Raw genomic sequence first — 15179 nt, forward strand, 5'->3', positions numbered from 1 at the left:
AATCTTTATCAAGAATTATATACTGTAAATTTATCAGGGGATACATGTAATTATATAATTCTCATGAAGAAAATGATAATGAGAAGTAGTGTGAAAATGGCCAGCGTTTCCTCACTATGATAGGATTAAACCATTTTTAGATCTGCTTATCTGTCTGAAGACTGTCATTGTGGGTTTTTTTAACAGACATATCATACAGTAGCAGCGCCACAGAGCTGGCTACAGTTAAGTCACATAGTCAGACTGACATAATCTATGGACAAGCTGGGTTTTTTGTGAATTGAAGGATGTGTGAATGAATTTCTAACCTCTAGGCAAGAGCTAAAATCAAATTTGAGCCAAATAGACAGTAATAAGCACTGATATGCATTCACTGTTAAAGCCGCAGTGATGGGAAGTATGATATGCCGAGACAGTTTTGACACAGGACAAACATTTTCTGAATTTCCTAAATTTTATTGGCCATGAATCGATCACAGGCTCAGACAGGTGACAGTGTGTCCTTCGAGTGGTGACAGGTAGCTGAAACTTTGTCCTTGTGACTCCTAGTCTATCCGGCTATAAACAATCACACTTGGCAGCCAGAACCAGTCACCCTCTTCCCTCATCAACCTCTACCGAGTTTGTCCTGTAACCTGTGCCAGCTGTCCGGAGGCAGATCAATGAGAGTTAAGACTTGGCAAGCGTTCTCAATGTCTCCTCTAAGCTCAGATCAAAGGGCTTTTATCAGGTCCGAATAGAGCATGGGACTCATCAATGCTGAGGCAAAAGATGGGGATACTAGGTAGCTGACACCTCCTTTTGTCAGTGTCACATGGATGTTTATGGCCCACTGCACAGTGGCAGCTCCAGGGTTGGTCAGATAAGGTCAGTGAAATTCTTGGGGTGGCACATTGAACCAAAAGCTACAACTGAATTTCAGGAATTTCTTTATGCTGTTTTGGTTTTCGGCTAGTGGAAAACTGTCTTAATGAATCACATACTGATATATTTTGCCTTTTTTAAATTTTACTTAATGTTAAAAATTAATGTGCATAGATACTTCATGGAGTATTCATTCAGGCTCCTACACAGACACACGGGACGCAAGTTGACAAACCCCCTCCTCACCATGCTGCCTGTGTTTACAACGTAGGACTGTTGGGGCGGGTATAAATCGAAACAAACCAATCACGTCTTGTGCTTTGACAACTGACAAGTGGCTCAACCTCACACACCTCATCCCTCTCCTCGCAACACTGCGCCGCCAACAGCTGTTAGCCGCTGTTAGCGGCCAGCGCCGCTACTACCCCAGCACTACTGCAGCATAACAAAGTCCCACTCTTTGAGCATAATGCAGGATCATGTATTATGCAGCATCACGGGAGACAGAATCTTTGTCGCCAAGAAGGCGCAAACGGGAGTCAAAAAGGCAACGTGACCGGCGATTGCATTACCATTCTCCTTCAGCAGCTCTCTCAACCTGGAAAAGGCTACCCCGATGTGGTTTTTTTTTTTAATTCACCGGTCACGTTGCCTTTTCTATTCCCATTTGTGCTTTCTTGGCGACAAGGATTCCGTCTCCCATGATGCTGCATATGCATGATCCTGCATTATGCTCAAAGAGTGGGACTTTGTTTCAAATTTGCCGGGGTAGTAGCGAAGCGCCTCTTGTGCCTCTCCTTCAGTTCCTCAGTCACGCAGTGCTGGCCTGGCTCTCAACGAAAACGCCGAAGGCGGGGCTGTATGTCCCTTGCTGGCGGATGTATTCTCAAGATGGCGAAACATTATGGAACCCCACAGACGACTTACCCGCACAATGTACAAGCAAATCCGAAATTCTCCTTTTACGAGAATAAGTCAGATTATTGGTGGAGGTAATAGTACACCAGTGATGACATATTTATGAATGCAGACATCAATTTTTGCCAATAAACAACTGAAAATGTTACACAATGTCCCTTTAAAGAGCTCTATACAATATTGTGAGCATTAATATAGCAGCAAACAACTATTCTCTATGTAAAGATATAGTGAAGTAATGACGTCCTGATGAGAGAATGAAGTCACTTTACCTCTGAGTATGCTGTAATACAAACTTCTCTGTTCTATGTCATGGTAGATGGTTCGGTCACACGTGCATGTTAGTGCATGTGAGTCCCATGTTGGTTTCCCACTGGCTAGCTAATCACCTCAACGCTACATTGCGCTCATACAGCACTTACCGCTGATACTGGTACAGTGTTGCTGCAGAAAAGTAGCACCCACCTGCCTGGTTAACACTGTTAGCCAGTGTTGGGCAAGCTACTTGGAAAATGTAGTGAACTAAGCTAACAGTTACTCTACATCAAAATGAAGTTTCATACATTTAAGCTACCCTCAAATAAATGTAGCAAGCTAAGCTACCAGAAAATGGCAAAAGTAGCCTGCATGTCAAATCAGCGTTACCACAGTGATAAGACAAAAGTGTCAGCCAAACAAATAGGAAGGGAAAAATGTTCACTTAAACTGTTTATTATAAAATAACAGGCTTAAATTACTTGCTTTTTTTTTTTTTTTTTTGTTGAAGACCTTTTGACATTTGAAAATGTCCTCCAATAACATGACATCATCAGTCGGCCTATTGCACTCTGTCTTTCTCTCTCCTCTTCCTATTCAATGCATTTTTCTGTCTTGGCCTCTTTCAGTAGGTTGTCAGTAATTCAAAAACATAACTCCAAAATATATTTTTCAGTCAATAACGCCATGATAAATAAAAGACAGCATAATAAACAAGAAAAATAAATGACCTAAATTAAAACTTTTATTTTTTGGGGACATTAAAACATGAACATATCCTGCAAATAACAGGTGACATCAGTAGGTCACTCTCTGTCCCCTATCTTACCCCTACTTAATACTCCTACTAGGAACTACTTAATCTATTTCTCTAGTGTGCACTGCAAATCCACTAAATATATACACAGTGCAATGTAGCCAATCAGAGGCAGAGTAGGGCGGGTCTTCCAAAGAAAACACAATAGCAAAGCAGCAAGCAGAATAACCTTGAGGATTAGTAAGTGATGTCATACGGAAGTGCTTCCCTCGTCAACGTGCCTCGGTGTGGCGCTGGTCACATCACTTAACCCTCAGTGTTATTATCCTTACTTTTAGCTAGACCTCTGCAGGAAAAAATACACTTCAGAGCTTTTCCTGGGAAAAAGTGCTTTTGACTTTTGTGGACGCAACTGCGATACTAGTTAAAAAAAAAAAAAAGCTATTTGACTCAGAAAGTAGTGACCTTACCACCACGCTACTGAGAAATGCCGTTAAATTCGTAATGCCGCTACATGTAGTGACGCTACTGCCCAACACTGCCGTTAGCTCTGTAAGCACTGTTGCTGTTGTTAGCATTGTTTACGCTGTTAGCACCATCAGCTGCTTGCCGCCAGCTTAGCCACCTCCTTGTTGAGAGCCATGTGGCGTGCAGACAACCTCTGAATCATAGATACACTCTGAATTTTGTATAGAGCTCCTTTAAGCTAAATAAACTATTAACAACCCCCCTTGGATCAGTTGGAAAACACTTGTTTTTCTGAGTTCAGGAAAAGTGGACTTTTTCAGAGATGCGTGGTTCCCACAGGACAGCGACGCTACAAACATATGGCGATCCTATAGAATATGAAGCATTGCGACAGATTAAATCACAAAAAGAATGCAGCAGTTCATTGAAAAAAAACATCATATAGGACTTGTAGTGGAGTGTTTTTACAACATTGCATTGCCATTTTGACATAACTAAAGGGTCTGAATGATTCTCCCACTGCTGTGTTTAGGCTTTTAAAAGTCATGGTCTTGGTTAAGTATTTAAAAAGTTAGTGTGACCTGTCTGTGGCTTTGAGTAACTCTGTGACTTTCAATATTTAACCAAGACCGTGATCTTTACCTAACCTTAATCGTGTGCTTCTAGGTGCCTGATATTGTCATTAAAAAACCAATAGGCTTTTCTCACAGCATTTATTTTGACTAGTGAGAAAGGCGCAGGTGTTACTAATAACACAGATCTGTCCCAGTAAGTACAGTGTGACAGTGAGCCAGCATGCACAACACCAGGACCCTGAAATCAAAGCAGCTAAATGGAGTCGAGCTAACATTAATTTCAATAATTACACCTGTGCCTTTCCTACTGTGACATGTCAAAATGTCTTCTGTAAAAAAAGGCCTCTGCTGTGCACAAGTTGAGTAATTGTGCTGATCTGCATGCAGCTGGCCCGTGTCCCCAAATGTACCCTGTGTAACCAGGCTCTTCGGGTCAACTAACCGTACAGTTTCACAGTTACATTGATAGCATCGGGTTAGCCTGTCCTAAATCAAATTCACTGGGACACCAAGACATCCGTGAAAATTAGCCGTGAAAGCTACTGTGTCTCCAAGAGTTATGAGACGTATGAGTTTTTTATGACCACTCGTAGAGTCTTGAATCCGGCAGGTTTTACAGAGCTGAATGCTCAGAGCAATCCAAAGTCACCGTCACACCAATTGAGCTGCTGATTGCTTCATCTACATGATTAAAACTCTTAAGAATTCCTGGCACCTTCTGACTGTGCTGTCTCAAGAAGTAGAGGAAGATGCACTCTGCCTTGATTCACCCCGAGATGGAGAGAAACAAATTAGACATAATAATTTCATGTGGTATTTACCAATAATGAATGCACCTCATTCCCACAAAGGTAACACCGTTTTCAGTTTCCTCGAGCACAGATCCTAGAATGTACCCAGGATTAATCTGCCTATCTACCGAGATGATCAAATACACGGGTATGAGGTGTTCCAATGGTACACAATCAAACACGTTTTAGAATTAAAGGAATTTTATCAACAAAAAGGGATCCGCACAGGTAAATCCTACAGTGTTTCAAGGATAAATCAGATGTCAAATTTCATCTAAGTTCTTTATTGTTTTGGAAGTCGGCACAGAGTGTGTGTGTGTGTGTGTGTGTGTGTGTGTGTGTGTGTGGAGAGAAACCACGTAAGGAATTGCTAAGGAGTTCTGTGGCCTTTTCATACAGACTGAAGTGATTAACACCATCCTCCCTACTGCCTCTCAAAGCAGCTTTCTCTCTCTTCCTCTGTCTCTCTCTGTACTCCAGCCTCTCTGTACTGCCAAGCCAGCGCCTGGCAGGCTTCTCTGCTCGCAGCGCATTAGGATGCAAAGCGCTCCATGTCGAGGGAGAAGGGGAGACTAACAAAAGCGCTTTAGTGTTGCAAAAACAAGCCCATCGGTGCATGCCCGTGAAAAGATCTGTACGTCTGCTCTGACTCCCCTAACTCCCTGCAGCTCTCTGCATCACTCCACCACCCCTCCGAAAAGAGAAGCCCTCAGGAGAACCACATCCATTTCTTGTCGTTCTCATTCCTTCTTTCCTGTCTTTCTCCCCCTTCCCTCCCTTCCCATGCGGCAGGTCCAAATTGCTTTGCTGGAACAACGATCATCCCAGCCGGAATTGAAGTAAAGGTGGACGACTGCACCATCTGCCGCTGCCACAACGGAGACTGGTGGAAGCCAGCGCAGTGCTTGCGGCGGGAGTGCCTCAACGGCCAGACGTTGTCATAGAGAGACTCCACTGGGGATGGTGGAAAAGCTCAGGCAAGGCCCTGCCTACTGCACCATTTTGTATGATTGACAGGGCAGGAGCACAATTCCTAAGCAACCTGAGACAGCATAGCATCGACGAGATGCTCTCACAAGCTTCACACAAACACAAATTTAGCCACCGAGAAGATGACGGAACTTGTCTCAAGGCTGTTTCCACCCTCCAGTTTTAATCGTCCTATATATTTTCAGAAGTTGACTTGCTTGACTCGCTGCTCTCTCACACAAAGTTTCTAAGCTCCTTGAACTCTTTCCTAACCATTAGCAATGTTGAATTGCTCATGTTGATTTCTGTATGTATGCCATCTGCTTGTTGTACTCGTCTGTCACAATCACGCAGGTGTTGTAATATTCCAACAGCAGGAAAAACAAACCGTAAGCACACTTAACGGCACTTTTTCTTTCTGTCATACGAGGATTGATGACGGTGAAAGCACTGCAGAGGTGTGCTCGAGTTTCACGACTTCACTCTAAGAGCTTGTTTACAAGATGCACATCACACATAAATGTTTGTGTCTTCATAAGACTTTAAGACTTTTTATCGCTATGGCAGGAACTCACCTCTAACACTTAGATGATGCTACTGTCAATTTTATAAACTGCTATAAAATGCCAAAACGCTGATTTTATTGATCAACACACCACGGCTGAGTCATGTTTCTGTATAGTAGCAGCACAGGCAGGGGAAGCTGGTGCTGTAGAGAGAGGAAAGGCAGGAACAGTGGCAGCAAGCAGCTATGAGAGGGGTAGATGTAAAATTCTGCAACACTGCATCAAAACAACAACTTTGGGCAGCCTCTTCCGGCTTAATTGTCGTTATTGTTTTCTCTCAGAGGTCCATATCCTCCGAAATATTCCCGCTAACTAACTGCTTGAACTTGTTATCAAAGCAATTAGTGAGCCAAGAGCAGCCTGCTTTAATTTCCCTTAATCAAGGAGTATTCTGTGATAAATCATCCAGCTGGGTGCTTGGCGCTGCCGCAGCCTGCATACTGGGCACACGCCACAAGAACCAGCAGACAAAGGGAGGAATTCTGCATATGTCTGAATGCTTTTAAGCAGCATTCACGTGCACATTGTCCATGTGAGCATACACACGCACCCCATTCATCCACAATCTCACAGCCTCAGGATGCTGATCGGCACCCAGTGAAGCACTTAAACCTTAAGGCTTGTTAAGATACAAAGCTGTCACATTATCCCACTGTTATAGATTATGTAATAGATTTTCAGCTCGTCCCCTCCCCGATATGTTAGAGCAGCTCTTCGGATGTGGTGCGGCTGTATAGTCAGGGCTATAACATAGAGACAGGCTAATGTATTGCCTTGATATTTTCCCAGAGCAGAGTGGTCCTCAAGTGGTCCAGTCTGAAAGAAAAAGCACCCAAACAGGGCCCAAAACACGATATTTTTGAGATGATAAATACCAGTCATTAATTCAAAGGTGAATTCCAGTAAGCTTGTGCCATTCATCACCGGAATTTTTTCCATTTCCAGAAAATCCGTTCCTGTTAACCTTTTAGACCCTATTCCTGGGTGGTGATGGATGGGCTGCTTAATAGCAGCTCCCAGCACTCTGTAATGAGACAGAAATGAACATAGGATAAAGACCAATGACTAAAGAGGTATATTACCGTAAAAGGCATTAAAACTAATTTTTGGAAGGATCTCATAGTGCGCAGTGTATTCCAAAGCTGCAGCACATGGTTGATGGAGGAATTACAGAACTGAAAGAGAGTGGGTGGGGTTCAATCCTAGGTGCAACAATGGAGCCGGGGTCATTTTCATCATTAAGCTACAGTGATTTAGTGTCTCTCAGTGTGAAAAGACAGTCCTCATCTATCTGGCTTGAGGTCCGCAGACTCATAAAACAAAACTGACATCTACGGTTTATCAATCACAGCCTCCGTGCTCCAGACATTTTAGGATTAATAAAAGAGCTTCATTCATCTTAATTACTTCAGATGCCAAATAATTATTCAGGCTGCACATGTATCCAAAAATATATTGGAATTACTTTACTGGGTAGCAAAGACTGAAGTGAGTGTGCCAGGGCTCAGAGGCATTGCTGCCGCCACAGATGCCTTATTGCTACTGTTCCAGATAAGATCCACAAAGCATGGCCTTTGGCTTCACACAGTATGAACAGCCAAGTCTGCGTTAAGCGCTACTTTCTTTGCACTCCTCAGTGCAATGGTTTAACATTATGGATTACCCAGAACTAGTTATTATTTTAGCCTCTGACATTCCTCTAAAAACTGGGGTGAATTAGTGGTACAAAGGTAAGCAAGGACACACAGAGTTCAGTCACGGCTAAAAATGCAGGATTGAATTCACACATCTAGAAATACACTGTTTTTTTTTTATAGGAGTAAGAGGAGAAGCAGCAAAAATGGCAGAGAGAGAAGTATCAAGGCAATTTGATCCAAATGACAATGTGACATTGCAACTCATTTTCGTGTTTGGTTGTTCTGATTCAGTTTCCTTCCACGCCTTCGAGGAGCACTGCATTTGTTATACTAAACTGGGGTGCCATGGCTGTTCGTCTCCTTAATTTGCATGCTACAAGCTGCTGCTAAGAGTGAAGGTAGGAGTGCAGAGGGTGACATAGAGTCAAACCATCCAGACCAACCAGTTTTTTCTCTTGCCAGGTCAGGCAAATGGGTCAGAATTCTACTTACCCAAAGTCAATTTATATTCGCCCTTAAACAAATTGTTGTATTTATTAGCAGTTATCAAATAACAACAGATTAAAAGTGCCATGTTTAATTTTTATTTAAGGAAATGAATCAGAATTTGAACTCCTTTGTCCAAGATAACTGAAATGTGTGATTGTGCTTCAGCTCATAAAACTTGTCTTTACTTGCCGCCATTTTTCTTGTGAGTGCCCGATTAATATGGGGTATTTGCAACTTTCAACAGACATGAGAAGGCTAGGAAATGTGCTACTTAATTCTTTTTTGTTTTTACAACGTGCCTGTTTGGGCAAGTGAGTTGCTAATTTACTGGCCTAGTGTGGCATTTTCCTCGTCCAGGGCAATTCTTAGAGTTGTGATCTAGGCTGCTGGTGGGAAGCAAAAATAGACATAAAATTAAACAAGCAAATTATATATTCAAAGCAGCGAGTACAGTCAAAGAAAACTGGAGGAATTGTTCTTCACCCCAGTAAGGGAGATACAGGCAAACAGCCAGACTGTACTGGTGCACATGTTGCTCTGCACTGTAAGTGGGTTGACTGCTTGGAAATTACTTTTATATTTGTCATTGACAACTAAACCGGATGAATTAGGCTCCACATGGATTAACATATAGTAGTTTCCTATGTGTGTCGTTTGAAAGAATGGGCTGTGTTTAAAAACACAATTTAAAAAAAGGCATTTCACAGAGAGCCTCCGCCTGGGTGAACCGGGGGGAAATTACATTTCTCTTTGCAAATACGTGAAGCTGCACAGTTTCAAGGACAGGCCAGCAGCACAGTCTGTCTTTGTTCATTTTCTGCCGAGAAACTTGAGTCTTTACGTCTGTCTGTAAATGTCTTTTCAGATTACCTCCATCTGTCCTCCGATCATTCAGACCGCAGGCTTGTACATGGGCATTTTGTAAAGGTATACCATTCGCTCTTTCCATGAGACACCGATTTACTGTAGCTGGAAACTATGGAAGATCTTTTCTTTTTGTCACTTTTTTTTTTCAGCAACAAAACTGTTACATAAAGTGTGCCTGAAAACCAACAGAGTACTATCTGGAATATGAAGAGAGAAACACTGTTATTATACAATCAATTGTATTAGTTTTTGGGGCACCAAGGGTCTGTTCATGCGTGGCTCCAAAGTAGGAGGGTGTCATTTCTATAACAAATTTGAAATTTGTTTAAAATTAAGAGCATCTTTGATTGTATATGAACACATGCTCGCACAGGTTCACCCTACACTGTACAAGAGATAAAAGGTCCACATTTTTAAGAATTAAACAGCCCTTGGTGTTCCCCATGTTGTTCATATGTAAATATCTTCAAACGTATAATGTGTATTCTGAAATCTGAGGTGGAGTAAAACAAAACAAAAAAAAAAGACATAAGAAATGAGGAAATGTGTATTATTCATCCAGACAAAAACTATTTTGTTAAATAGACTTGAAAAGTGTTATTCGGCAAATGTGAGTGTGGATTTCTTTTTCTAATGTTCTTTCTTTCGGTACACTCAGAATTACACTGATGCTTGCGGACGTAATTACTTTCAGTGGCATGAAAACACCATTAACATCTACTGAAAAATGTGAAATTCATTACTGTGAAAAGCACAGCATTTCTTGGCATCTGAATGTACTGTATGGGGAGCACAGCCTGTGCAGTCAAATTCAGTTGCACCCTAGAGGATGCTGCTGGGCAAATATCCTCGAGTTTAGCCTTTTTCCAAGACCTTAAACCACACAAAAAAACAACCAATAATTAAAATCAGCTGAATCAAGACATGGCCAGTTGCACAAAACACCTTAATTTCTCCTTGGCTGAGGGACTTACATAAGGGTGTTGCATAGAATTCCTTAAAGAGATTTCCTTTGTTATGAAAAAATGAATGCATTTACTGCATCGAAAGAGATTTTACAGCAATAAAACAGTTCCCATGGAGACTGTTTGCTTGCACTCACACTTGTGATACTTGTTATCATCTCAAAAAGTTTTCCTATATTTAGTTAAACAGAAAAGAAAAGAGAGTCAGAGGAAGAAAATTTATTTCTGGAGAAATGCTGTAAAAGGAAGCATACTAAATGTAATACCGTCAGGAAGACTTAAGTCAAAGAAAACTTTATTTCCATTTGCAGTATTATATTTGGTGGTATGGCTCTGTCCTGGGGCCTCTGTGCCTTTCCTAGGCCTACGGAGAAAGCCTCTTCCAAGTGCCTGCATGGAAAGCATAAGGCAGAGAGAGCACACCTGTCTGCCCTTTCACGTGCAAACAAAACCAGCCTGCGGCTGAAAGAGCAAACCTCCCTGCCCTTCCATGCGCCTACATGGAAAGGCAGGGAGAGCAGCAGTAAGGGCCCCCAGTAACAGAACAGAGCAGCATCAATGACAAACTGAAATGACACTGATAAGTCAGACACAGCATGAAAAGGAGGAGCTGGGGTGGAGGCAGGTTGCAAAGCGGCTTGCAGAGGAAGCAGCAACAGTAGACAGGCCAGAGCAGTTTCAATAGGACGCCCTGAATGAGAGTTGGTTGCATAGAAAGGAATCATGTGATCTATCAGCTGACTTCCTTCCATCAATCAGCTGCTCCATCAGTTGATTGGGGTGTTTGCTATCAGCTGATGTAGCTGGGATGTGAGCTGAGCTTGACATTGTGTCCTGCCTGAACTAACGCTATGCTCAATTTTTAATTTACAAATAACAGCAAATACAAAACAACGGCATAAACTTGGCAATGTTGTGTTTAAGACAGAGTCAGGGGTTCCTTAAGTTTTTTTTCCCCTTACATTAGTTGCTAAGGTCTTTTGTGCAATGATTAACTTACTGTAGAAATGCCTTAAGTACAAAAGCAACCAAGCAGAAAATGCTTAATACTCAAGTGAACATTTTAAGGAAACCTCGAGAAAGATTATTGTTTTGTGCAACCGGTTTTATTTTAAGGAAACCTTACCTCTGATTTGAGGAATATCTTACCACTGATTTGAGAAATATCTCATCTGTTTTGTGCAAGTGTGAGCTTCCTATAAGCAGAACCCTTCAGAATAAATAAAAAGTACAGTATTTTCCTGGGGCTGTGTGCGAGAGAAAATAAGAAGATACCAGTGCTTAATGGTTTTGTAATGCTCAGTGAGTTCAAGGGCATTACTCACAGGTTCATTCCTCCATTCTATTTCATTACAAGTCAGTCTGTGCTTCTATCTCGTCCGTACTACTAATTGCCTTCTCCCACCTCCCGCCGTGGACAAGAAAAGGGAAGCAATTTTATGCAGCACATAGCAATCAATAGCAATTAGGTGCATCCCTGACTAATCCCATTGAAAATGGCATCTTGGGAGATGGCCTGTAGAAGACGTCTTAAAGCACACATACCTTCAGGCCAGTGTTGATGGCGGGGAACATACACACATACACACACGCACACACAGCCTGTGTACACAAAAGGTGGACACAGAAAGTGCCAGTGCTGTGACGGAACAATTAATTGCTTTGTTATTCCTATGCTACACTTTGTATTGAATCTCCATCGATCTTTTTCAGGGACCCACTCTCTCCATTTGTTTCAAACAGGCATTCTCAATTAGATAATTAGATAATTATCTCTTCCAGGCAAACTTATGCAGATTATGGAATGTATTTCCACTCTAAAACCACACATTAGAAACTGATCTGAGTGTGACACACGCGACACAGACAAAATGTCAAATTAACGAGAGATATGTGTGACAGATAAAACTGCATTAATGTGTCTTTTAAGAGTGGGACTGACCAAAGGCCGGCCGTGATGCAAGCATTGTACTGGAGTTGTGTGGTGAAAAGGGAGCAATTTCCCAGTAGATCTGCTTTGCAACCCTTACCTTTGGCCAGCAGCTTTGGATAATGACCGAAAGAATCAGATCAAGGATAAAAGCAGCTAGAATTAGTTTCCTTCACAGTGTGGCTGTGAAGAAATAGAGGGAGGAGGCTGGATAACTGGATGGAGCTCAGAGTAAAGTTGCTGCTCCCTCACCTCATCAGTTAAGGTGGTTCGTGGCATCTGATAAGGATTCCTCCTGGACGCCTCCCTGTGGAGGTTTTCTAGGGACGCCGAGCAGTGAGGAGCACCTTGAGAACCCACCATGTGAGAAACATTATCACACTGCATATAAATAAAGAAACAACAAACCGTGCAGATTAGCATTTTAATTTTAGATTTAAAGAGTCACAGTGTTTCATTATTGTTAATAAGACTCATGTCGACTTAATTACTGTGCATTGAAACAAACAAACAAACACATGATGACCATACTCAAGGACAAATGAGATCTCAAAATGATTATTGATTTTATGAAAAGCATGTTTAGACTGATGTTTGAGGGTCCGACACAGGGAGGAGGCGGAAGGCTGTGATGCAGTTGATAAGCCAGGTAGAAGGTGCCCACCACACCTTACCTCGCCTCACTACTGCCGGCTTGTGAGCTCCCTGGGGGTCAAAGATGATGTACTGCGTGCAGAGGGCCTGGTCGGAGCCTGGCAGCGCATGGTAGGCGGCGGCACTCAGGGTCTGCGTCACATCGCTGTCGGGCTTGGGCTGCCGGGTCAGGAGTTGACCTCCTCCTTCCCGGAGCAGCTTGGTGAGCTCGTCTCTGGGAGGCGCCTTAAAGGAGCCGAGCAGGAAGAAGAAACAGCCATCGAAGAGCGGTGGGAGCTACGAAAGATGAATGATTAGAAAGAACAAATTGAAGCATTAGTGAGAATGTTTAATGAAATCTAAAGACGATTATTATATTCTTCCATTAAAACAGAAGGAAAAAAAACAGTCCTTGTGAGAACAGTGGCAAATGGATTAAAGTCTCCCCCTTTTGTTCACGATGAACTTAAATGCTGATTCATTTCTTTTAAATCTAGGCTCTCAAATTGCCAAGTGTCTGTGTGGAAGCTTTGTATTTACTTCTTTGCAGCAGAGCCAGGAGACATTTTTATCAGCACCATTCTCCAGGCAAACTCTGAACCACTTAGCATTGCTGTTTAAAGCAGCAGTGAATTAGGCCGCTGGAGACTGTTCTATTCACGGCATCAATGAGCCCAACTGTTCTGTGGTGTAAACTGGCTCCCTCAAGAGTTTCTAGTAAGATCGTTCTTTGACTACACTTTGGTTGGATTTCACTTTTGTTTGTGTATATGTGTGTGTCCTTAATGTATGATGATTGATGATATTTTTTTTCCTAGAGTGGACATTTTACTCTGCACAAGAGGGAAGCAAACAGAAGAAACCTACAGTCGGGAAATCCTCACAAACACTGTATTCATCTGCTTCTTAAGCCTCTCAAAACACTGATATCTCCCAGGAGATACAAAGGTATTTGCTCACAAAACAATGCATATTATAAGCATTCAACCTCTGACTTTTTCACATTCCATTGCTTTGCTATACTGAATCACAATGGTGTTTGAATTGTTGATATTAATCCAAAGACAAAAGACTGATGTCCAACTGTAATCAAATTTCTACATCTCTATGTAAACTAGCTACACTAAAAGAGAGGCACCTTCAGCAGCAGGTACAGCCTTGAGTGTGTGTAAATAGGTCTGTATCAGCTTTGCCATCTAGACAATGCAGCGTGTCCCCATTCTTCTTTGTAAAATGGCAAAAGCTCTGTCAAGTTTCATGGGGACTGGTAAGGGAGCCGCAATGTTCAAGTCCTGCCACAAATTCTTATTTGGACTGAGGTCATGACTCTGACTCGGCCATTGCAGGACGTTAATGTTGCTGTTTTGAAGACGCTCCTGTGTGGCTTTGTTTGGAGTTGTTGTCTTTCTAGAAAATAAATCCTCGCCCAAATCAGAGTTCTCTTAGAGACTGCAGCAACTTTTCCTCCGGGATTTTGCTAGAATTTCCCTGCATACAAACCTCACAGAGCCTGCTGCAAAGGAGCATCCCCCACAACATCGTTCTGATAACACCAGAGGCTTGTACTATGAGGCAAGTTAGCCAGGATATCTTTCTGTTATCTGGCTTCACTAAACCTAACATTGGCTGTTTGGATAACCACTAACATGAAGCTGGTTATCAACTAGCTCAGTCAGCTCTTGGGTTTTTATATCCAGCCACGAGCGCATTCATGTAAAAGAGGTGGGGCTCATATTTACGAGAGGCATCGTCAGAACCATGGATGATGTACTTTATATTACACAAGTTAAAACAGTGATACTAATTGCGAAAATTTAGGAACAAGCAGGGTGGAGGGCACGCACATCCGAAAAAAAAAACTTTTACAGGTGCTGGATCAAAAGGTCAAACTAAAGCAAGAGTCAGACAGAGGCTCTGCCCACTGGACGAAAAGCTCCCAGTAGTTTTAATTCAATTTTAAGACGTTTCAATCTAACAGAGATGTTCATCAGGCAGGCATCAGGCTTCAATTAAAACTACTGGGAACTTTTAATACAGTGTGTAGATCTTCTGTCTGGTTCTTGCGAGAATTTGGAGACCGCAAAAACTATTTTAATCTTACAACAGAATAAGAAAATGCAGAAACGCTAGAAATAATTTCCAGGTATTAAATAAGGCTTAAAATCGATTAGGTATTATTATAACTTAAGGGAGCATTTTTTGTTTAGCTTGTCTAGTTGGATGATCAACTGTTCTAGATATCTCACATAAAAATTAAAGCCAGACTAAATATGCTACCTTAGTAAAGAGTCATTAATTACTTTTCCAAGAGAGTGGAAAAGTAATTAATGACTGTTGATGTCTCTCTGACCAAATGTTACATTTCTAATTACAGGAGCCAGTTATCAGCGTGTGGATTGTTTTTCTATAAAAGACAGTCTTGCTCGGGTGCAGGTTAGCTGTTCAACATAAGTTACCACATTGATTTGAAAAGTGAACTAGCTTGTACCCTTGAA

The 15179-nt window shown here is 42.0% G+C and overlaps 2 protein-coding genes across 3 annotated transcripts in view; one reads left to right on the forward strand and one right to left on the reverse strand.

The window, feature by feature from the left end:
- The window catches only part of vwc2l (von Willebrand factor C domain containing 2 like), a 38054-nt gene extending 28216 nt beyond the window's left edge, over positions 1 to 9838 (forward strand). For both annotated transcript variants that reach the window (XM_049595130.1, XM_049595131.1), the window contains one exon: positions 5421 to 9838. In XM_049595130.1, the coding sequence (XP_049451087.1) occupies positions 5421 to 5572 (152 nt within the window). In that variant the 3' untranslated portion in view covers positions 5573 to 9838. The remainder of the gene's footprint in view (positions 1 to 5420) is intronic.
- Positions 9839 to 12476: 2638 nt separating this feature from the next.
- The window catches only part of bard1 (BRCA1 associated RING domain 1), a 33271-nt gene continuing 30568 nt past the window's right edge, over positions 12477 to 15179 (reverse strand). Inside the window, exon 11 of the mRNA XM_049594144.1 lies at positions 12477 to 12981. Within this exon, the coding sequence (XP_049450101.1) occupies positions 12634 to 12981 (348 nt within the window). The 3' untranslated portion in view covers positions 12477 to 12633. The remainder of the gene's footprint in view (positions 12982 to 15179) is intronic.

Source organism: Epinephelus fuscoguttatus, linkage group LG13 (genome assembly GCF_011397635.1).
Source record: "Epinephelus fuscoguttatus linkage group LG13, E.fuscoguttatus.final_Chr_v1".
Classification (NCBI taxonomy): Eukaryota; Metazoa; Chordata; class Actinopteri; order Perciformes; family Serranidae; genus Epinephelus; species Epinephelus fuscoguttatus.